Below are 24,553 nucleotides of genomic sequence, written 5' to 3'. Positions count from 1 at the left end.
CTACAAATCCAGCCGTACAGAAATTATTGGAAGGTAAACTCCAACCCAAAGAAGGTAACTACGCCCACAAAAATGTAGACAACAGATAATCCAACTACACCAGAAACCAAGGGTAAAGAAGAACTAACATATTCAAAATATCACTGCCAACAACAAACCTAAATCAAGCAAGCATCAACAATCAATGGTCCTTACTCACACTCAACATTAATGTCCTTAACGCACCAATAAAAAGACACAGGCTAACAGAATTGATACGAAGACAGAATCCATCCTTCTGCTGCATACAAGAAACACATCTTAGCTCCAAAGATAGACATTACCTCAGGGTAAAGGGTTGGGAAAAGATATTCCAATCAAATGGAACCAAGAAGCAAGCAAGCATAGCTATCCTAATATCTAACAAGTTAGACATCAAACCAAAATTAATCAAACAAGATGAAGATGGTCATTTCGTTTTCATCGTAGGGGAAATCCATCAACACAAAGTCTCAGTTCTGAACATCTATGCCCATAATACAAAGGAATCAACATTTGAAAAAGAAACGCTACTAAAACTCAAAGTTCATATAACACCTCACACACTTTTAGTGGGAGACTTCAATATACCACTCTCAACACTAGACAGGACCACCAATCAGAAACTCAACACAGAAACAAAAGAACTAACAGAAGTTATGTCTCAACTGGGATTAACAGACATCTATAGAACATTCCATCCAAAGAAAAAAGAATATACTTTCTTCTCTGCTCCACATAGAACCTTCTCTAAAATCGACCACATACTAGGTGACATAACAAACCTCAAGAGATACAAGAGAATAGGAATAGTCCCCTGTATCTTATCAGACCACCATGCTTTAAAATTGGAATTCAACAACAACACAAATAGCAGAAAACCTGCAAACTCAAGGAAACTGAACAATGTGCAATTGTACCACTCCTAGGTCAAAGAGGAAATAAACAAAAAAATTAAGGACTTTCTGATATTCAACGAGAATGAGGACACAATATGCCCAAACTTATGGGACACCTTGAAAGCATTGCTACGAGGGATGTTCATTGCACTAAGTGCCCATATGAAGAAAACAGAGGATAGTCACATAAGAGAATTAACAGCGCAACTGTAAGCCTTAGAACAGAGAGAAGTGAACTCACCCGTAGAAGTAGATGCCAGGAAATAATCAACTTGATGGCTGAAATCAACAAAACAGAAACCAGGAAAACAATACAAAAAAAAAATCAATGCAACGAAAGAATTGGTTTTCTGAGAAAATCAACAAGATAGACAAACCTTTATCCAAATTAACGAAAAAGCAGAGAGAGAATATGAAAATTAACAAAATCAGAAACGAAAAGGGGAATATAACAACATAGGAAATGCAGACAATTTTCAGGTCATACTTTGAAAATCTGCATTCCACAAAAATTGAAATTCAAAGGAAATGGACAAATTTGTGGATAATTATAACTTACCAAATTAAATTAAGAACAGAAAAACAACTTAAATAGACCTAAAACCTGTAAAGAAATAGAAGCAGTCATTGAAAGCCTTCCAACCAAAAAAGTCCAGAGCCAGATGGATTCAGTGCAGAATTCTACCAAACACTAAAGGAAGAACTAATACCACTACTCCTCAAACTATTCCACAAAATAGAAACAGAAGGTTCATTGCCAAACTCTGTTTATGAGGCCACAATAACCTTGGTACCCAAGCCTCACAAAGACATAACTAAGAAAGAAAACTATAGACCAATATCCCTGATGAATATCGATGCAAAAATACTCAATAAAATACTGGCAAACTGAATTCAAGAATACATCAGAGAAATCATACTCCATGACCAAGTAGGCTTCATCCCTGGAATGCAGGATGGTTTATCACACAAAAACCTATCAAGGTGATCCACCATATAAACAAACAGAAAAAGAAAAACCATATGATTATCTCCCTAGATGCTGAAAACTCTTTCTACAAAATTCAACACCCTTTCATGATAAAGGTCTTGGAGAGGTCAGGGATAATAGGAACATACCTAAACATAATAAGAACCATATACAGCAAACCAACTGCCAACATCAAACTGAATGGAGAGAAACTTAAGCCAATTCCTATAAAATCAAGAACAAGACAAAGCTGCCCTCTCTCTCCATATCTCTTCAATATCGTACTAGATGTTCTAGCTAATGCTATAAGACAACAAAAGCAGATCAACGTGATCCAATTTGAAAAGGAAGAACTCAAACTGTCTCCATTTGCAGATGATATGATAGTTTATATAAGCAACCCAATAAACTCTACCAGGGAACTCCTACAGCTGATAAACACCTTCAGAAAATTAGCAGTATACAAGATAAACTCAAAAAAATAACAATAGCCCTACTTTTTTCAGACGACAAAGAGACAGAGAAAGAAATTGAGAAGCATCACCCTTTACAATAGCCTCAAGCAACATAAAGAATCTTGGTGTAATGCTTACCAAACAAATAAAAGACCTATATAACAAGAACATTGTGGCTCTAAAGAAAGAAATTAAGAAAGACACCAGAAAATTGAAAGATCTCCCATGCTCTTGAACAGGTAGGATAAACATAGTAAAAATGGCAATCTTACCAAAAGCATTCTACAGATTCAATGCAATCCCCATTAATATCCCCCCACAATTCTTCATTGACCTTGAAATGATAATAAGCAACTTTATATAGAAAAACAAAAGACCCAGGATAGCCAAAACAACCATATACAATATAAGAACTTCAGGAGGCATCACCATTCCTGATTTTTAAATCTACTACAGAGCTATAGTTCTGACAACAGCCTGGTATTGGCATAAAAATAGACAGGCAGATCAATGGAATGGAATTGAAAATCCTGATATTAACCCACACACCTAATGAACACCTGATTTTCAACAAAACAGCTAAAATTATACAATGGGGTGCAGACAGCATTTTCAACAAATGGTGCTGGCACAATTGGATGAGGGTGTGTAGAAGACTGCAGATAGACCCATGTCTGTCACAAAACTCAAGCCCAAATTGATCTAAGACCTCAATCCAGCCACACTGAACCTCTTAGAAGAGAAAGTAGGAGGTATCCTTGAACATAACTCCATTGGCACAGACCCTGAGAAAAACAATTAATAAGGGACCTCTTCAAACTTAAAAGCTTATGTAAGGCAAAGGACACAGTGGACAAGACCAAATGGCAGCCCACAGACTGGGAAAAGATTTTTCACCAATCCTGTATCCGACAAAGGGCAAATTTTAGAACTCATGAAACTAGTCAACATAATACCAAATAACCCTATTAAAAAACGGGTTACAGAATGAAGAAAGAATTCTCAACAGAGGAAATCAAAAAGGCTGAAAGACACTTAAGAAAATGCTCCACATCCTTAGCTATCAGGGAAATGCAAATCAAAACATCTTTGACATACCATCTTACTCCTGCCACAATGGATAAATTAGAAACACAAATGATGACTCATATTGGAGAGGATGTGGAGAAATGGGAACACTCCTCCACTGCTGGTGGGAACGCAAACTCATACAGCCATTTTGGAGATCAGTATGGCGGTTCCTCAGGAAAATTGGAATTAGTTTACCACAGGACCCGGCAATCCCCCTCTTGGGCATATACCCATATGATCCACATCCACGCAAAAAAGACATCTGTTCAACTATGTTCACGGCAGCACTATTTGTAATAGCAAAAACCTGGAAGCAGCCTAGATGCCCCTCAATTGAAGAATGGTTAATGAAGATGTGGCACATCTACACAATGGAATACTACTCTGCAGAAAAAAATAATGGTATCTTGAAATTCGCAGGCAAGTGGATGGCACTTGAAGAAACCATCCTGAATGAGGTAACCCAGTCACAAAAAGAGGAACACAGTATGTACTCACCCATATGTGGATTTTAGACCTATATCAAAGGATCACCAGCCTATAATTCACACCACCAGAGGAACTAGGATAGAAGGTGTATTCTAAGAGATTCATATAAAGTCCCTCACAGAACTGGGAAGGGACAAGTCCCCCAGAGCTCAGTTGAAGTGGGGGGGGGGCAGCAAATGGAGAGAGAAGTAGGAGAAAATGAGGGGGAGTAAAGGAAAACATGTGCGACCAGGAAGATTGAGCCCGGTTAGGAATAGAAGATGAGAGAGAGAGAGAGAGAGAGAGAGAGAGAGAGAGAACATAAAAGATGGAGCCAATATTGGTTTGAAGTTAAATTGAACACAAAGAAAGGTCTAGAGAGCTACAAGACTGCTGCCCACTAACAATCTGAGCTTCTGTGGAAAGGCTATCATAAATGCCCTTCCCGAAGAGTGAGATCAACAACAAACTTATCAATGGAGTCCTAAGCTTGTGCCTGATGGAAACAGGAGCAAACACCAATACATAAACACTGAGTCGAAGTAGAACCCGGATGCAGATGGAGAGGACAAGACCAGGCTGCAGAAACACATAGAGACAGCTTACCTGAACAAGAAGGAGCTAATGGGCCAGCAGACTGATAGCTGGGAAGCCAGCATGGGACTGACTCAGGCCCTCCTGAATATGCCTCTCAGCCAGAAGAACTGAGCAGTCTAAGAGACCTCAGACAGTGGAGCCAGGATGTATCCCTGGTGCACAAAAGGACCTTGCGAACACATCCCCCATGGAGGGATAACTGCCTTAACCTAGAGACAGGAGAGAAGCCCTAGTCCCTACTTCACATGACCTGTCAGATCTACATGACCCCAACTGGATGGCATTCCCCTACATATGGAATTGGGGTGGGGGGATAGGAGGGGAGGGTGGATAGATTGCATGTGAGAGGGCAGAGAGGGTAAAGGGGAGAGAGGGAGAGGGAACTGTGATGGACATATAAAATAATAAATTAAATTAAAAAAATGCTTTGACTCCAAAATTTAAGCTCAAGGACAAGTTACTGGGGAAAAGGATTTCTATTTTTGTTTCCACAGAAAATGAAAAGATGTGGATTCCTTCCAGACTAATGTGGTTTGATAAAGCCAGACTGCCTGAAACAGAGTACCAGGTGATCCTACATTCAAAACAGCTGGACAAAGCATCCTTACAGACTACAGCCAGGATTTCTGCATCTTCTTGGAATTACCTTGTCAGAGACCCTTACCAGCAGGAAGTAGTATGGAAAGAATGATGCCCAAATTCCCAAATATTGTCTAATGTTTGTTTTCATTTAAATGGAATTGGTTATATAAAATAACAAAAAGGTAAAAATCATTATTTTATTTCTTTATTCATGAACACCAGGCTAAAATACTGGAGAACAAAGACATGGATTGTTAACATATATATTACAAATCTATGTATGTTCTAGAAGCATTTGAAATGTAACAAAAAGACACAATAGCAAATAAAAGCTGTTAAAATTATTTGAATTTACAATTAACCATAAAATTGTGACCCAACAATCCATTACCTTGATCTGATTTTCCTTAACTTTTAGGAGTTGCTCTGCCTGTACGTTGGATACTTCGATTGCTATTTTCTGTTTATTGAGTTGATTCATTTGTTCTTTCATGACTTTAGCTTCTTCTAAATACTGACAGGAAAACAATAACAACGATGTGAAAGATAGCACAATGTTTAGAAGAATTTTTTCAATATCATTAAAAGATACTAAATGTGTTATTAAATGATATTAAAAAAAGATAGGGTTGCTACTTAAATAGGGACTCAGATGTGGTTCCTTTTTATAAAGAACTTTCAAAGCAGAAGAGTATAAAATAAGAAATATTCTTCAATTGATTTACAAGGAAAATTTTAATCAAGTACACGATTTTGACACATACTTGTATGAAAAATCTAGTCAATTCTTTCTATCTTTGTACCCTATATACTCTGCTACATCTCATTACTTTTGTGTAATTGTTTGTTTTGTTTTCCCAATAGAGTTTCTCTGTATTGCTTTGGAGCCTGTCCTAGAACCTACTCTGTAGACCAGGCTGGCCTGGAACTCACAGCAGAGATATACCTGCCTCTGCCTCCCAGGTGTTGGAAAAAAGGTATGTGCCACCAATGCCCAGATATATATATATATATATATGTATATATATATATATATATATATTCTGCAGATAATCAGAGCCTGAACTGCACTGTGAGTTCCAGTTTAGCCTGGTATACATGGTAGGACTTTGAAGTGAGGATGACTCAGTTTTTATTATAGTAAGAACAATCAACACAGGAGTCCTCACCACAATGTTTTCTAAAACCTGAGATGATAGAACAAAGATGTGAAAGGAGAAGGCATCAACCCCAAAAGAAAATGGACAAACAGAAGGAACACATGTGAGACCAAACAATCCACAGACAATAGAAGAAACATAAGCCAGTTAGAAAATCCTAAAATAAGATGACTTGACACAATCCAGAGAGGCTCATGATTGAAAGCAGTAGTAGTAGAGGGAGGAATGGAAACCAAAAGGGAATAATTAGGGAACTGGAGAGACAGTAGAGTAGTTAAAAGCACATACTGCTCTTGCAGAGGACCCACACTCAATTCCCTGCACCTGCACTGAGTAGCTCACAGGTGCCTGTGATCTATATGATCTAATGTCCTCCTCTAGTCCCTATGAATGCCTTAACATATACACACATACCAACACACAGAAGTATACACATGCTCCTGATATCTCTCCTATTACCTCCCTGTACCTGTCTTCTCTCAAACATGCATATACACATCACATTTTCTGCCACTCATCTCATTTTTTCTTTTATGCATACATATAGCTGAATGTTTCATCCCTACTGGCAAGCTTCAATAGTGCTGTAAGGTGTTATGCATACAGCAGTCCAAACATATTCATCAATGTCACCTACCTGTGAAGCACACAAGCTGAAATAACAACCCAGCAGCAAGATGTGGCTTATGGTACCACAGTAGGATAAGTGTTATTAAAGTAAGCAACCACTTTCTAATTGGATTTAAGGCCAACCAGCTCAATGAGATGACATGTTGTCCAGCACAGCAATGCATACCTTTCACCTCAGTGCTCAGGAGGCAGATGCAGGTGGAATTCTGTGAGATCAAAGTCATCCTGATCTACATAGGGAGCTCCAGGATAGACAGAATTACGTAGAGAGATTCTTTCTAAAAAATAAACTGGACCGTCCCTGACACTATTAAGGCCTCTAGTCACTACACACAGTTACACATATGTATCCACGTGAACAAATGAATACACACACACACACACACACACAACAAATCAGGTAGTCGTCAATATCATTATCATGGAAGGGCTTTAAAGTTAGTCTCTCCAATATTTCTTGGATTGCTATTTGGTCACAGAAGGCCTTACCCTCCCTGAGAAGCAGAAAGGGGATAGGGTGGGTTTTGGTGGCAGTTATAGGGGTGAATGGGAACATGAGGGAACTGGGATTGACATGTAAAACAACATTTTTTCAAATTTAAATAAAAAGGAAAAAAAACAAAATTTAAATTATCACAATAAATAGTTCTAGTAACCCACAGTTTCAAGAGTTTCCAGAATGTAAGAATCCAACATATTAATGAAACCCTATGTGACACATCATCACACAATCTCAGAGAGCCAAAGACAACAGAAAGATAATGTTCGAGAAGAAAAAAAGGGCAGAAAGCAAAGAAGGTCCCATAATCAACACATCATTCAAGTTTCAAAACCAAACATGGAAAGGGAAGACAATGCAGCAATATCAAAATTTTATTTAAAAAAAAATGCAGCACAGCAGAAAGATCTCCTGGTTTGAGGCCTGCATGAGATTATAGTGAGTTCCAGAACAGCCAAGACTATTACACAGAGAAACCCTGTCACACTAACAACAACAAAAGCAGAATCAAAACACCAAGAAGTGCAAATAAGTATCGAAATATCAGAAACATGAAAGAGAACAAGGAGTTAGAGCAATTTCTCAGTGGTTAATACCATGCACTGTTCTCCAAGAGGTCCTGAGTTCAGTTCCCAGCACCTATATCGGGCTCATCACAGCCACTTATAACTCCAAGTACAGGAGATTCAACATCCTTCCCTGGCCTTTCAGAGCACCTTAATCATGAACACAAATGCACACAAATATAACATGCACAAAATTAAAAAAATAATAATTAATTTTGAAATAAAATCTTTTTTAAAAATGGAAAATAAGACCTTTACAGCTATGCAACTGCCTTTTAAAATTACCTACTGTACCTTATTATCTGAAAGATAAACAAGTTAATTAATCACAAATGTTCTCTTTAGAAACAGGAAACAGAACATTTAAGATAAGAAAACAAGAATCCTTGGCTGCTGAGTGAACTGTAGTATCAGGACAAAAATGCCCAGTAGATCTATAGAACACATTTTTCTTTTTCTTTCTTTGCTCTTTCTCTTTCCTTCCTTTCTTCCTTCCTTCCTTCCTTCCTTCTCCCTTCTTTCCTTCTTGGAGACATGGTTTCTCTGGCTATCCAGGATCTCATTCTGTAGACCCGGCTGGGCTCAAAGTCACAGAAATCCACCTGCTTCTGTTCACAGTGCTGGGATAAATAGGTATGTGACACCACTGCCACTCATTACACATTCTTATTGGACTAGGAGAATCTAAGATTCCAAGAAAAATGGCCCCCAGAAGAAAATGAAGGAGTCCAAGAGTATCTATGGTTATTTCACGAGACCTGAATTTGGTTCCCCTTACAGACCATGTTGGGGATCTGATGCTTGTGGCCTCCAAAGGTACCTGCACTTGTGTGCACATATCTACAATCAAGTTACACACATGCATATAATTAAAATAAAAAATAGAAGAGGAAAAATCTGGCAGTAGGCACACACATAACTTTGAACCCAGCAATTAGGAGACTGAGTACCTCAGTAAGTTCCAGGTCACCCTGAATTTCAATACAAGACACTCTCAAAAAAAATAACAATAATGACAATAATAGAATTGTAAATGAACAAATTAGCCAAGGTAGTTGAGTGATTGGCATTTCCATTGAGATAGATTACAAATATCCATTACAGGAAGCCAAGTAGTAAAATAAAACGTCGGGCAACTCAGGATATATAGTTAAGTCAGACAGACTACTATTCAGAGATCCATAATACTGTAAGAAGAAAATGTCTCACTAGTAATTTGGGAAGATAGTAAAGGCGTTTCCACAAGAGGAAAAGGACAGTATGTCTGTAACAAAGTAAAGGTAAGGACAAACACCATGTCACACCTGTGCACAGTCAAACTCTCACACCACACCCCCACAAACACCCCCATCTCAATATGCACACTATAGAAAGGAAGGAAAAGAGAGACAGCAAGGGAGGGAAAGGAAGGAAGAAAAGAGACAGAGGGGAAGGGGCCTGGGACCTGGGAAGACAAACAGATTTATGACAACAGCAGCGAGAGCACTGGTGGGTTAGTGTCTAGGAGAGAAGAGGGTGAGGATAAAAGGTAAGATTTCACTTTACATTACCCAAGAACTCCTCCCTCCTCTAGCACCCCAATTGGTAATCTGTTAACTCTTACTGCAGTCTTTATTGTGAGGAATCCTGTTAGCCGATGTCTCCTGTGAGAGTAAAAATTCTGACTGCCTTCTATCAGGGGAGAAGACAGATGGAAGAACACACTTTTAAATCCTTTATGGGAGTCTGCAGGGGAGACTTCCTGTTCTCATAAGCTTACTCATTCACTACACAACTCCACACATGGTTCATTTGTGAGTACCCACAACATCAAAGGCTATATTCATATCTAAAAAAATATCTGTAGTCTACAAACCTGACGCACACTTTCCTGACGTTGAGAATTTTCATTCAAGGTATCTGTTATTACTCCTTTAAGTCGTTCTTTATTTATTTCAAATATTCTTAGTGTGGTTTTGGCCTAAGTAAGAGAACTACACCGTTTATAACAATTTCGCAGAAAGCCCCCTGATTATGTCTTTTCTGAAGAACATAAAAAATGTAAGCAAAAGCCAAAACATTCCACTATTTACAGCAGAGGCAGTATCAACACTACTTTGATAGACAAAGTCATTTGCCACATGACTTTGAACAAATTATTGAACCTTCCATGTACAATGCAGACCATTTTGTTAACTACTGAAATAGAAAAGAACAATTATTAGTTACAGAATTATTGGTATATTTAGCGGCTTACTTAAAACACTGCTTTACTGCCTATTTGCCAAACATGGCTTCACTTGCTACCAGGAAGGGAATAACCTGGAGAAATAGCTGAAAGAATGTGTTGTCACCCTTAGCAACCTGCTACTGCCATGTACACTTCAGAAAAATTTGCTTGCTTGCCTGCCCACTTTGTGATTTTAGAAAAGAAACTCTAACTAGAATTGAAGGCTTTCTGGAGGTCTCAAGAGGACAGTCCACTGGTGACCTCTCTCTTCCATGCTCACTAGTGTAGGAGTAGATATTAGAGAAAGACCCCACACTCCTTACACTTTGTCTCCTGACCTAAACTTTATACAGCAGGAAGCAAATCTATTTATTATTGATACATGTTACACAACTTCAAGAGTGCTCAGATACATTCCTAGGTTAAATATATCTAGAGGAAAATGAATTTCAATCAAAGTAACACATTAAAACAAATGCATATTTAAGATTGGCTACATTTCAAATACTAACAATATTTTATTACCTAATGTGATGGCTGTTTGGTTATCAATGATAACTGGAATTAACTAAAACCCAAGGAAGCTGTGAGTACTGTTTCTAAATTAAATAATTTCAAGTGGCAAGACCCACATTTAATCTGGATCTTTTGAGGTGGGAAGATCCACCTATATTCCAGGCTATACCTTCTGGCAGCAGCCTATCTAAAGGACATGGAAGAGGAAGCTTGCTGGTCCTCACCCTCACTGGCATTACAGCCTACTTCTTTGGTATTCCAGTGTATACTGAGTATCAGGTGAGATATCCAGCCTCATGGACTGAGAAAGTGCTGGATTCTTGGACTCTCTGTTGGTAGACTGACATTGCTGGTCTGAGTGGAACACAGCCTGGAAATCGCTTTAATAAATACCTGATATATAGATAGATATCTATTTAGATAGATAGATAGATAGATGACATCTCATAAGTTCTGTTCCTCTAAAAAACTCTGACAAATATATCTAATAATAATATGAAACATAAATGGTCTTCAGAAGTGACAGACTAATTTATTTCAACTTAACTTACTTCAGCTAGCTGTGATTTGACAGACTGTGATTCATCTGCTAGAGACTGGATCATTTTAGAAAGGTCACTCATCTGAAAAGACAGTATCAGTCAGTAAGTATTTAATAAGTCCATTTTGCTCCAAGACAACATGCATTAGTTAGGTACATTGTTAATTTACTGTTAATAAAAGGGAGAGGCCAGATAAGGAGGCCTTGTCAGCTTGCATTCCAAGTGCTCACAAGGATTTTAAAAATTATGTAATCACATGATGTCCTTACAAAAGCAATACATCATAGAACTTTTCAGGTTTAAGGTGAACCCACTAATTCGTATGTTAAATAATCTCACACACATCAAGATTTTGCTTAATCCAGAATTTAAAGTAAAATAAATGATATATATATATATATATATATATATATATGTTATATATTTTTCACTATGAATATTCAAGTTATATTCTTTATGGTTGCTTCCAACGTAAACATTGAAATTTTCCATTTAAAATAACAAGCGAGCCAAGTGTGGGGGTGCACACTTGTAACCCCAGCTCTTAAGAGGCACAGGCAGGAAGGTCATGAGTTTTAGGCCAGCCTCACTTATACATACAGGACTATATTCTAATACTATGTCAATGAATATAAACAATAAGAAAACAGGAATATGCACAAGCCACTCATCATAACATCTAAAAAGTAAAAGTTTGATGGGAGGTGTTGGCACATGCCTTTAATCCCAGAAAACAGGAGGCAGAGGGAGGTGGATCTTTGTGAGTTCCAGGCCAGCCTGGTCTGCATAGTGAGTTTCACAACAGCCAGAGCTATTACATGGAGAAATCCTGTCTTGAAAAAACAAAACATAACAAAAAATAAACAAAAGAGGTGAAAAGATCAGATCAGATGTGAAAAATTTTGTTCTCATATTATTCTACATCATTTTTTTTTCTTTTGATTTTTCAAGACAGGGTTTTTCTGTGTCACTTTGGAACCTTCCTGGAACTCATTCAGTAGAGCAGGCTGGCCTCAAACTCACAGAGATCTGCCTGCCTCTGCCTCCAGAGTGCTAAGATTAAAGTCATTTGTCAAGAATGCCCAGCCTGCATTGCATTTTTTATATACATGAGTTTATTTACATTTTTGAAGATAGTATATCCTCTCCCTGTTCAGGGCAGGATAGCTTGGAACTGTTGTTTCTTCCTCCCAAGTGCTGGTATTATAAGTTTGTGCCACTATGGTTGGCTCACATATAATATTTTAATCAATATTTAATTTATAGGTAAGATTCATTAATTCTCTTGGAATATATAAGACTCACCAATTTCTCTTCTTCATAATGCTTAGCTCTCTCTTCTTCTAGTTTCTTCTCTATAAGTAATATTTCTTCTTCAAGTTTAGATTTATCTCTTTCTAGATTTTTATAAGTTGCCTAAAATAGAAAGCTAACTTTAACAAGCCAAACATAAGAATTTTTAGTTAGGGTAAAAATCAGATGATTGTAGGGTAAAAATCAGATGAGTATACTCAAATTTATAAACACTTTATACATTTTTTCATTTCTCAAATATTAAAATAACAGCAGGTTTAACAGTTGCCAGCAACTTCTATAAAAAAAAAAAGTGTAAGTATTTTAGGTGCCCACCAGTTAACCACGGCAAACAATGAATATCCCCTGAAGGAATTAAAACAGTTGCATTCCAAAAAAACTTTTATGTAAAAATAAAGAAAAATTAATGAGTTTATTTGGAGTCTAAACTCCCTGCAGATTCTACAAGGGCATTCTAAATCATAAGACACAGACTTGCTACTCAGGACAGAGGATGACAGAACTGACATACTGGACTTAACACATAATCTAAGGGACAAAGTTTTTTTTCTGTTTTATCATTGGTAGGAGCAGGCTACTTCTATTTACTCTACAGGCTCACAACTCAGTTTTAATAACCGTTCCACTTGCAAAGAGTATTGAGGCACTTCATCACATCATACTCTGTCTGTTAAGACAAGTCCTTGTGTCCTCTGAATCAGGAGAGTTAACTGTCCATCTCTCCTAAACTCTCCATTCTGTGAAATCATGGTTATGGACTGAAAACTGGCTGTGATGGAGTGTGTAGACAAGGGTTGATGCACAGAAAGGGATTAAATATTTATCACCATGCCACTCTTTACAATGTAAACCTCAATTCTAATTTTAGTAAATATCTACTACCATGGTAAGAAAAAACAATATGGTCACAAGTTACTTGTCTGCTACTATGCTTAAATTTGTGAGAGTTCTATGTCTCTTACCTGGAGCAAACTATGTCAAAAGTAGGAATTGTCTTTCCAATCCATTCACCAGAGTACAGAATGCAGAATTTCTTTCTTTCTATAAATCTATAGCTTCTGATAAACTGATTTTGTATCCCTCAAAACAAGTTAATGACAAGAGATAAAATTGTTATGTTTTAAAATATTTTATGCCACCTACAACTATTCTGTTTCCACTAACTTTTTCTGTACATTGTAAGATCCAGATACACAATTTCATATTTCTCTGACATAATTGTTTTTGAGAAGACAAGATATTTCTAATAAGAATCTTTTCCCTAGCTTTTACATCATACTTTTTTTTTTACCTTCAAACTCTGTACTTCTGTTGATGCCTTGTCAAAGTTGGCCTCCTTTAAGGATGACTCTAAGCCTTCATACTGAATAAAACAAGGGAACACATGAGGGAAAAAAATACAAATTTTAACTCAACTTGTATCTAAATAGACACCAAAGAAGGAAACAGAATTTATATCCACCATGTAAAGTACCCTTGGATTTTATGAGCTTAGTTTTGCAATCTAAACACTGTGCTGAGGAAAGCCAGGTCTACAAACAAGCCACAACCACCAGCCTAGGCAACATATGGCAGAACGTTTCCTTTGTGACTACCAAAGTTGCCCCACATCTGCTGGGGCTGAAAACCCTAACAGCAAGTGTGACTAAAGTGGATCTAAAGAAGTGAGTCATCTACTATCCCCTGAACAGATTAATGGCTTCTCCAGTCTGTCAGTAGAACAATATGTGGTAACTGGCTATCAGACATTTATATCATGTGATAAATAAGACAAGTAAGGAAGATAAAATCTGTGAGTTTCAGACCACCCTGGTCTACAGAGTGAGTTTCAGGACAGCCAGTGATGCACAGAGAAACCCTGTCTCAGCACCTCAGAATTTGTGTTATTTAGAGACAAAGCCTTTAAATACAGCTAGGTAAAATGAGGGATTTAAGATGACTGCAACGTAATATGACTGGTATCCTATGTGGAGAGCACTAGGACAGAGAGTGACATAACAAGCAGACAGCAATATCTAAAGTCAAGGGACAGGTCACAGAGGAAGCAAAGCCTGGCTATATCTTCATGGACTCATTTCAAGAACTGTAAGGAAATTCACTTCTGCTGCTAAAGGTATTTTGTCACAGTAGCCCTAGCATGCCCGAATGAAAACAGTAAATAAAGTCTCTACATGATAACAAGTAAAAGTACCTTTACATCCTTGATAAGCAAAAAAAAAATCTCATGAAACATTACACTACATTAAATTGTAATTCAAATCCTCTACCTTCTAAGACACTGAACAAAACAGAAATGTAAGCCACAGAGTAGAAGAGATTTACAATCCATATATCTGACAAAACTCTTTCTTATATATGACATAAAATAGTAAAAGCAAAGGCCCTAATCTATATGGCATAAACTGAGAAAGATTATGAGTGCATTTAAAAGGATGGAAATGGGCAAGTGTGATGGCTCAGTAAGTAGTTAAGGAGCTTGCTGCCAAGACTGATAACCTGAGTTCAATCCTAGGGACCCACGTAATAAAAAGAGGAAAGTGACTCCTCCATGTCCTATTCTTGGTACACGCCTACACAAATAGACACACACAATAAAAATAAAGTCATCTTTTAACGTGGAAAAGACTTAAAAGGCAATTTTACAGTATCTAAATGAGCAATAAGCAAATCAAGGTGCTCTGACTAATTAGTCAGGAAGGGAAACACTACACATCACCAGGGTGGCTGCAAAGAGAATGGCTAAGTGATGAAGTTGAGCAGCAACAGAGCTCTGGTCTGAAACAAAGCTCTGATGGCAGGCAATAACCCATGGAGAACAATTAAGCTCCACACTGTGATGGATGGTATTTTCAAACACATCTTACCTCCTCTTGAGCAAGGCACACTTTGTCAATTAGATCACATTTCTTTTTGATTTCCATTGCAAGTTCCACAGCCAGTCTATTCTCTCTTACTGAGCAAGCAAAGAAAAGATTATTATGACTAAAGTGTGAAAACGCTTTAAATTATATACAATCACAAGATCTAAAATCAAAAAAGACTACTTACTCAAATAAAGTCGGCTTTGAATCTGAAACAAAAATTTAACAAAATTACATTAAAACAAATATATCTTCAAGCAAATCTATCTGACTTCTACTTCCAGCTTTAAGATACCAACTTTCTTATGGCCTTATGGTAAATAAATTACCCAAAAGCCTTCTATTTCAAATGAAAACAATGTTATATAGTAAGGTCTCCCATTGTGTGGTATCATGTGTGTTACCATATTAAAGGCTCTGAAACAGTCTTATTCTAAAGAAAACTGTATAATTCCACTTAACTCCATGTTTCCCATGCATATATTGGCTCTAAAACAAAGTATTTTAAGGAGCCACCATTATTAAATCTCCTACGGTTAATAATCAAAATAAAAATATATGAAATATCATTGGACTCTAGACCTTGACTGACTAAAAAAACTCATTAGTCTTTTTCTTCTTCATACTTCAGCTTTCGATAAGGAAGGGATAAATCCACCCTTGAGAACAGTGGGGATAGGGTAAAGTGATCAAGGGATGCAAACAAGAACACTCATGCCACCTAGAAAACAGAGACAGAAAACTGGAAGAAAAAAAAATGACAAAAAAAAAAACAGTAGGATATATGTAAGCAGAAGGTAAGGAAGAAAAAACCATGAAGATATTAGAAATGAAGTCAGTCAGAAGCACAAAGGCCAACATCTAAAAAGAAGTCTCAGAAAGAAAAGGCTATGTTATGACTCCCTCCTTAAAAACAGTTAGCATAGGAAAAAGCAATATAGGATCCATAGGAAAAAGCAATATAGGATCCAGGAGAGCCATGAAAGTAGCGATTTTTACTCTTAGTTGGGAAGTAGATACACCTGCAAACTTTTTAATATTGTTAAAAACAAACACAGACACCCCAAATTTAAAGAAGAAAAGGGAAAGAAAGAAAGTTGGGGCTTTAGTGCTAGTGTGTAGTATCCCTACAATAAAATCCTTTAAAATACACTTACTTAAAAATATTTCTGTTAATCTCTGTTCAGTTTTTAAAAACCACCTGTTAGCATAATGCAGAACACTAAGACCTAACTCATTTCCCTGAAATAACAAGTTTCTCCAATTAGATGTTCAATCTAAACACAAAATGAAGGTTAGAGAGAAATGGCTCAGAACATTTGTTAGTCTTGTAGAGGACCAAGATTCAAATGCCATCATCGACATTATAGCTCACAGTCATCAGTAATTCCAGCTCCAGGGCATCCAACAATGGCCCACTAATCACTTCTGTAGACCAGGAACACATACCACACACACATGCATACAAGCAAAACAGCATACACATAAAAGGAAATAAACTTAAAAAACAAAAACAAAAAACTTAGAATGACCATTCACTTACTATAAGTGGTTACTTACTGATCGGTATCCTCTCCAAAGAAATAAGAAAATGGTAACCAGTCCAATGGCAACCACACATATCAGCGATTCTAATGATGGCTCACTAGGATCAAAGCTTGTTGTCATATCTTCAGGCACTGCTGCCACAACCTTCAAGACAAAGAAAATAAACTTATAAGCATGCTTCTTCAACAGTACTGGTACAAAGACAGGCACAGGTGGCTGTGGCCAACTCTATTCATATTGAATGGGCTACCATAAAATACAAAGCAGAATGCCTCCAAACATGTTTTCTAGTAAATTACAATTGTTCTTATTGAGGGGCTAAGTGTGGTGAAACAGTAGTTTTCAAACAGAAGTTATGGGGAGATTCCACAGAGCATAACTCCAGGAGAGTTAAAGGATAAGGATATAGTATCAAGAAAAGAACATTGTGGAATATTTTATATGTGTTTCATTCTTTTATGTTGCATTTGTTTAACTCTGTAAAGCTGCATTACTTTGCCAGTCTAAAACACCTGATTGGCCTAATGAATAGCTGAACAGACCAATAGCTAGGCAGGAAAAAATAGGCAGGGCTGGCTGGCATGCAGAGAGAATAAATAGGAGGAGAGACCTAGAGAAGATCCAGGGACAAGAGGAGGAGGACACCAAGGGCACCAGTCATAGAGTAAGAAGGAAAGAAAGGCATATAGAATAAATAAAGGGAAAAGAGCTCAGAGGCAACACATAAAGAGAAATGGGATAATTTAATTTAGAAAAGCTGGCTAGAAACAGCTGAGCTAAGGCCAGCCATTCGTAAGTAAGAATAAATCTCAATGTATTTATTTAGGAGATGGGTGAGGGACACCGTCCCTACCAAAGATTTTTAAAATCCAGTAAAAAAAAAAAAAAAAAAAGTATCAATGATCTGGGTTGGGTTCTTTTCCCTGAGTTCAAGTTCATGATTTATCCATATGCACTGGGTTTGAAAAAACATTTCCTGCAGAGGAAAAACACTGAACTGCAGCTTGTCCTCTGAGGAAGGGAGAGTGATAAGAAACTAATGACAGAGCTTCAGAGTTGGGATTTAAACCCTTCCTTCCTGTCTCTTGAGTTAAATTAATGCAGTTTGAGCCCAAAAAGAAAATGGCTCTTTCAAAAACAACCCTAGAAATGATGGGCTTGACTCTTTCCAGGCATCAACATACACCATCTAGAAACTCCACAGCTGTCTTCTCCTTGGGGTCTGAAAAAAGAACAACAAATCCTTAGATAATTACTATCTATAAAACCTGTTTTATGCTAGTACATGACAAGGACCTTTTACAAGCTGCTATCTACAGCTTATTAACCCTACCAAAAAAAAAAATACATGCAATAGTATCCTCTTTTTTTATTCCCTGTATCTTTATTTTCCTTTTTACATCTGTGACTCCAGAAAGGATCCAAAGTGTAGGTGCACAGCCTCTGCTCTGGGTTTCATGGAGAGTTCCTTTAACCTTGTTTTAGATCCTTAAGGTACAGGACTGACCTTACAAGGGCTCAGAAAAGGGTTGAAAATATTTTATCCTGGTCCTCTCTCTCTTTCTCACCTGAGCCACATACAAACAAGTGTGATATCATGTTGCAAGGCAATGATAACGATTTGCTTCTAGGATCACAAGAATAGATATTCAGGCACGGCAAATATTTCCATTATCTCACTCCAGAGACTATGAATGTATATCCAAGCCCTCCACATACCCTCTAAAATATTCTTCCACACCTCACAGAGTAAGGCCTGCAGTTAATTGCATATTTTACCTCTTCCTGAATCCATCTTCCCTCAGTGGGTTATTCTAGTCTTTATCACCAGGCCCCAATACTAACTGATCATAAACAAGTAGACTCCTCTGATAGCAGATAAAAAAAGACTAAGACTAAAACTGTTACTAGAAACAAAGATGTGATGGAAAAGGCTAGCTCAGTCTTTAAGATGTAGGATTTTATGCAAGAGAACAATAAAATGAAGTAAATCTGTTGAAGTAAGGATAAAACAAACCGTTCATCAACAGTAGTTAGTTATTTTTAGATCTCATTTTCAGTGAGTCAGCATGAAAAGAGAACATGGTAAAAACACAACAAATAAGTTAGACTATCATACTAGCAAAATACTATGCAATAATAGCAGAAAATACATTCACTCTCAAATGTACATGGAAGATTCTTCAGAAAAAATCCAGGCATTAAGCTAAAACACACCTCAATGTTTTCTTTGTTTTTTGTTTTGTTTCTTTAAATAATCAAACCACATGGCCAAGCCCAGAGAAATGGCTCAGCAGCTGAAAACATTTGCTGCTCTTGCAGCAATCCATGTCAAGAAGTCCCTAAGTGCCTGCCCATGACTCCAGCTCTGTGAGATCTGATGCCCTCTTGCCGCTTCCTTGGGCAGCTGAAGCTACAAGCACATACACACACATACACATAGTTTAAAATAGTAAAAATTCAATTAAAAAATTCCCATGTCAAGAAGCATCTTCTCTGATTACAACGTGTTAAAATTAGTTATCAAAAAAACAAGAAGGGCTGGAGAGAGAGCTCAGCAGTTAAGAGCATTTGTCATTCTTGTAGATAAATGACCCATGTTTGTTTCCCAGGATCCACTTGGTGGCTCACCACTATCTATGACTCCATTTCCAGGGAAATATGTCACCCGTTAAGGCATCTTTAAGCACAGCAAACATGTGACACATGGACATACATGCAAGAGCAAAACATCCATGAACATAAAAGGTTTTTTTTAAAAAAAAATAATAAAATGCAACATAAAACTTACACAAAACAACTAATTCAGTGTGTAACAGGAAAATTTATAGTCATAAAAGACTTTGTAAAAAAAATATGTGGGGGCAGAGGCGGGAGAGATCTCACAATGGTTAAAAACATTAGCTAGTTGTCAAGAGGTTCTGAGTTCAGGTCCTAGCATCCACATGGTAGCTCACAACCATCTGCAATGAGGTGCCCTCTTCTGGCCTGCAGGGATATAAGGAGACAGAACACACTATATATAATAAATAAATCTAAATAAAAATTTTAAATATTATTGGGCCAGGAAGATAGCTCAGCAGGTAAAAACTTTGCCACCAATCCTCAGGACCTGTGTTTGACCCCCATCACCAATGTGGTAGAAGGAAAAAACCGACTCTTGGGGCTTTGGATTTACACACACACACACACACACACACACACACACACACACACCATATATACACAGAAAGGAATGTAATGCTCAGTTAAAAAAAATCAATGTCATAATCCACAGTAAAAGAAATGAAGAAAAAGAAGATCTCAACAGATAGTAATAAAACATGTAAGAAAATCGACCGTCTAATCATCAGGAGACTGCAAACTAGGACTACTTTTCTCAATCTGACAAACAGCACCAATAGAAGACTCATAGCTAACACCATCCTGAAGGGGAGAGAATTGTTCCCTTACAAAATGCAACACACATCCACACAGCCCACTGAACCACAGAAAATCCAGCCAAGTCTGCAAAATCCCTCCGTGTTCCTCACCCCCAACCTTATCAAAAATAAGTGTTGGTAACTGCTAGGTGCCTGTGTATTTTATGTGAAAAGCCAGAGGCTGCTGTTGTAATGTCTTCCTTCTCTACCTCAATTTTTCTAAGGCAGAGTCTCTCACTGAATCTAGAGCTCACACATTCTCTGATAAACTGATGACCAGTGAACCTGGGATTCCTCTATTCATACCTCCACCCAGCATTTACATTGCCTTAAGGGCTCCTACTCCAGATCATGGCAAGCACTTTCCTTTCTGCACTGAGTCATCTCCCTAGGCCCTGATTGTGGATTCTGAGGGAGATGTGTGTGATCTGAAATCATCTCTCATCTACAATATGCTTCTCTTCCCATAAGGCCCATCTCAGTAACTTAGCTGACAGAGCCAGGAACTTGGGACTATTCCAGATTCTTCACACATCCCACCCCTCTCTGCAGCTAATCAAGAAAGTCACACTCATTTTAGCTCTTATTTCTTCTTGCCCCATTTAGGACCAACTTCTCTATCCTTATCCCTATCAATTCTCCTTCCTGTGTTTTTTCCCCTGACATTTGATTCTCATACTATCAGGAATATCTATACATTTTTCTATGGGTCTCACCACTGATGAGCCTGTGCTGGATCTCACACCCCACAGCAATCCTTGAGACCCACTGGTCTACAGTGAGCATCATGTCACATCAGGCCCTTGGCTCACTTATGCTGTGAGCTCCTGTGTATGCTGTTTTCACACCTCATCTACTGAAACTTATTTGCTCAGTCTAAAGACTTTGCCAGCAACCCAAGGAAAAACAATCACTCCCTTCCCTTATTTTGCATGTGTACTTCTATAGGCAATAGACTTCAACTGTGGATTAATTTTGTGTATTTTCTCCCCAAACAGCCAACATGATGAAAATGACCAAAATCCTTATTTCATTTAGAACCTCCATAGAGCATTTTATTCATGGGCAAATGAACCATGAGCATGGCACTACTTACTTTAAATTCACAGAACATGAAGATAATTAGAACTGGCAGCAGCTCAAAAATCCTCCATGGGCACACCACGGTGGCAGTACGAGGCACCGCCATCCCTGTGCCCACCATGGGGGGCCTTGCAGCTGGACAGATGGACAGCAGCAGAGCAGAGCACAGTCAGTGGGACACTGGGAAAGGGAAGGCTTCTGGGGCCGGCTGGCACCACTGCCCTCTCCACCTCCTTATCTCAGTTGACGCGTCAACGCTGGCACTCTGACCTCCAGCACCAGAGTCCTGGAGAGCTGGAGCAAGAAAACCTAAAGCACCCAGTGTGGGGCTGCAGGCCTACACTCCGAGGCCTGGGGCACAGCCCCGGAGTGAAAGCTCAGCCCCCTATCCCCAGCTACTATCGCACTCTGTCCTATCAAGTCAAAAAAAAAAAAAAAAAAAAAAAAAAAAAAAAAAAAAAAAAAAAACACTCCCCTATGGAACACTAAAAGCTGAAGCACCAACTTTGGGGCTACAGCCCTACACTCCGAGGGCTGGCACAGCCCCAGAGTGAAAGCTCAGCCCCCAAGTTACAGCTACTATCACGCTCTGTCCTATCCTCTCCAGTCCAAAAGCCACACTGTAGTAGCTAGGGGGAAACGCTCCTACGCAGAGATGTCGTCCTCCGTCATAATCAGTGTCAGAAAACGGCCTCTGACGTAAGAGACGATGACGCATTCACACTTCGAACTCACTGTGATCAGCCCAGTTATACCACTTGACTCCTAAGAAATATCCTTTCTTGACTCGGAATTAATAGCAGGTAGGTAGGTAGGTGTGTGTGTGTGTGTGTGTGTGTGTGTGTGTGTGTGTGTGTGTGTGTGTGTGTGTGTGTGTGTGTGTGTGTGTGTGTGTGTGTGTGTGTGTGTGTGTGTGTGTGTGTGTGTGTGTGTGTGTGTGTGTGTGTGTGTGTGTGTGTGTGTGTGTACTAATTCCTGGAGATGGAGACATTCTGCTCAGCACTGCCCTATTTAGCATCCTATTTGTAGGCCTCATGAAATAAGCTGATGCTTTTGTGTATCTCAAATGTAGGACCTGAGAGTCACTGCTCTGAAATGTCTTTTTATTTTTCAGTGTCAGATCTCATTTCATTGCTCCATGTGCTTCCAAGTAATGACTGCTTTGAATTTCCTCCAAGAAAACTATGTAGGAACTTGGCAAAGTATGTTGGAAAAGAAAACAAAAACAAACAAACAAATAAAACAGACCATCTAAAGTTTTTAAGCATCAGAAATTTGGTTTGTTTTTCCCTAAATTGGAAGTTAGAGCTGATGTGTCAGTTCATTTCCCCAGTTGTTACCTTCAGGGTGATTGAACAGAAGATCAACTGATAAGTATTAATTGCCCTCAAGGAAGTTCTGGGAGCTACCTGTGTTTGCTGTGCTCACTGAACCACACCAAGTTGCAAAACTAGGTACCACCTGTACTTGCCCAAATTTAGTTTATCACTTTGGGCCATGTGGTTTTAGGACAGAGCTGACTGGAGTTGGGTTTTGGCCCCAACTAAGCTTTCTTACATGCAGAAGAAGCCTTAAACTCCAGTGCATGTGTGCTGTAGGCCAGTAGTGACACTGTTCAAATACACTAAGCAGAAAATGTCAACATGGCATATTGGCAAGGTAGTGAAGAACAGACTGAGATCCTTTATAATTTGGATCTGGTTTCATTCTTGATGACTCATTTTCATAGTTTTCTTAGTAGAATTTTTTTTTTTTTGTTTCTTGGAACAGGTTTTTCAGAGGCTGCCTGGGAACTGGCTCTTATATACCAGGCAGGTCTTGGACTCATAGAGATCCGCATACCCCAGCCTCAAAGGCTGGGATTAAAAGCCTGCGACACTCCTGATTGGTTCTTAATAGATTTTCAATAGCTGTTATAATCCTTTAGTTTGGAGATGGAGCCATGATGATATATACCACAAAAAGTTATTCTTTATTAGTACTTTTTGGTATTACCCCCGAGGGAGTATTCATTTACGTTAAAATACAAGCTCTGTTGACCTCCATATTTTCTGCTTTGAATTACCATCTCCAATCTGTTACTCCATCCCAAGAATTGCACTACTAACTTCTTTATTGTTTTCACTTCTCAGTGTTCACTTGAACATCTTATTTGAATCAGTTTCCACAAACATCAAGAGCTACACATTGAAGCACATATGACTTTTCAAATCCAGCTCCAATAATTCTTCAAAACTCTTCATAATTCTGTTATTTCCTTGGTGTGTACTTCAGGATTATTGTGTAGAGGGGGCATAATATTTGCAAATTGCTTCACAATAGTGTCTCTTATTTAACAAACACTTCTCAAATGTGACGTCAATGTTCACATAAACACAAGAAGATCCTCTTCTTTTTAGATGGTCTCCTGAGTCCTAGGAACACTCCACCTTTGGAATTCTTTCACTGATATACAAAACTTGCGAGCACAGCAAATGTTTAGATATTGTCTTGAAGAATTAAGTGAACTCTTTCTACAATTTTAATTATATATTTGTCAGTGTCTGTGTGGGCAGGTGAACCCTTGCCATTGTAAACATATGGTCAGAGGCCAAATTAGGATTTGAATTGTTCCCTACTAATTTTGAATTGTGTAAGTCTAGAAGACTTAACTTAGGCCTTTAGCTTTGACAGCAAGCATCTTTACCCACAAGGCTATCTCAAGGCCTAATGAATCAGATCATAAGAATTTGATTTATTATTTTTATTTTATCAGTCAAATGAACAAATTTAAGTGAAATGAAGGAACAATAGAATTATTTTTCCTATTTTACTTGTCTGTTTGGCCGTGTGTGTGTGTGTGTGTGTGTGTGTGTGTGTGTGTGTGTGTGTGTGTGTGTGCGCTACAGAAAGGATCAAGAACCATGTGTGTTTTAACATGAGCTACACTCACAGCTATGTTTTATTACTTTACTATCTAGGGATGATATTCTTTTCCTTTTTGCACTCTCTGGGATGGTAAATTCCCTACATAGACACTTAGCTATACTCAATATCTGGATTTCTTACCAACCATAATATAAATAGTAAGGGCCTGTAATGGAGGGTGGATGTCAATATAACCATATTCTAACTAGTTTGGAAAAAAAGCCTCAATGTCGGGA

The 24,553-nt window shown here is 38.1% G+C and overlaps 1 protein-coding gene and 1 non-coding gene across 2 annotated transcripts in view; both read right to left on the bottom strand.

Annotated features, from left to right (window-relative positions):
* The window catches only part of LOC127217069 (melanoma inhibitory activity protein 2-like), a 30,701-nt gene extending 9,202 nt beyond the window's left edge, over positions 1 to 21,499 (bottom strand). The window contains exons 1-9 of the mRNA XM_051177913.1: positions 21,424 to 21,499; positions 16,918 to 17,049; positions 15,541 to 15,566; positions 15,361 to 15,445; positions 13,788 to 13,859; positions 12,488 to 12,592; positions 11,192 to 11,263; positions 9,771 to 9,875; positions 5,452 to 5,574 (exon numbers count right to left, since the gene is read on the bottom strand). Coding sequence (XP_051033870.1) covers positions 5,452 to 5,574; positions 9,771 to 9,875; positions 11,192 to 11,263; positions 12,488 to 12,592; positions 13,788 to 13,859; positions 15,361 to 15,445; positions 15,541 to 15,566; positions 16,918 to 17,049; positions 21,424 to 21,441 — 738 coding nt within the window. The 5' untranslated portion in view covers positions 21,442 to 21,499. The remainder of the gene's footprint in view (positions 1 to 5,451; positions 5,575 to 9,770; positions 9,876 to 11,191; positions 11,264 to 12,487; positions 12,593 to 13,787; positions 13,860 to 15,360; positions 15,446 to 15,540; positions 15,567 to 16,917; positions 17,050 to 21,423) is intronic.
* Positions 18,306 to 18,425, bottom strand: LOC127217073 (small nucleolar RNA SNORA26). Its single transcript, XR_007834068.1, has one exon. It is a non-coding gene; the product is annotated as a small nucleolar RNA SNORA26 (small nucleolar RNA).
* Positions 21,500 to 24,553: the final 3,054 nt, after the last annotated feature.

Source organism: Phodopus roborovskii, unplaced genomic scaffold (assembly GCF_943737965.1).
Source record: "Phodopus roborovskii unplaced genomic scaffold, PHOROB, whole genome shotgun sequence".
Lineage (NCBI taxonomy): Eukaryota > Metazoa > Chordata > Mammalia > Rodentia > Cricetidae > Phodopus > Phodopus roborovskii.
Note: the sequence above shows the minus strand (reverse complement) of the source record. Positions and strands in the feature narration are given on the sequence as shown.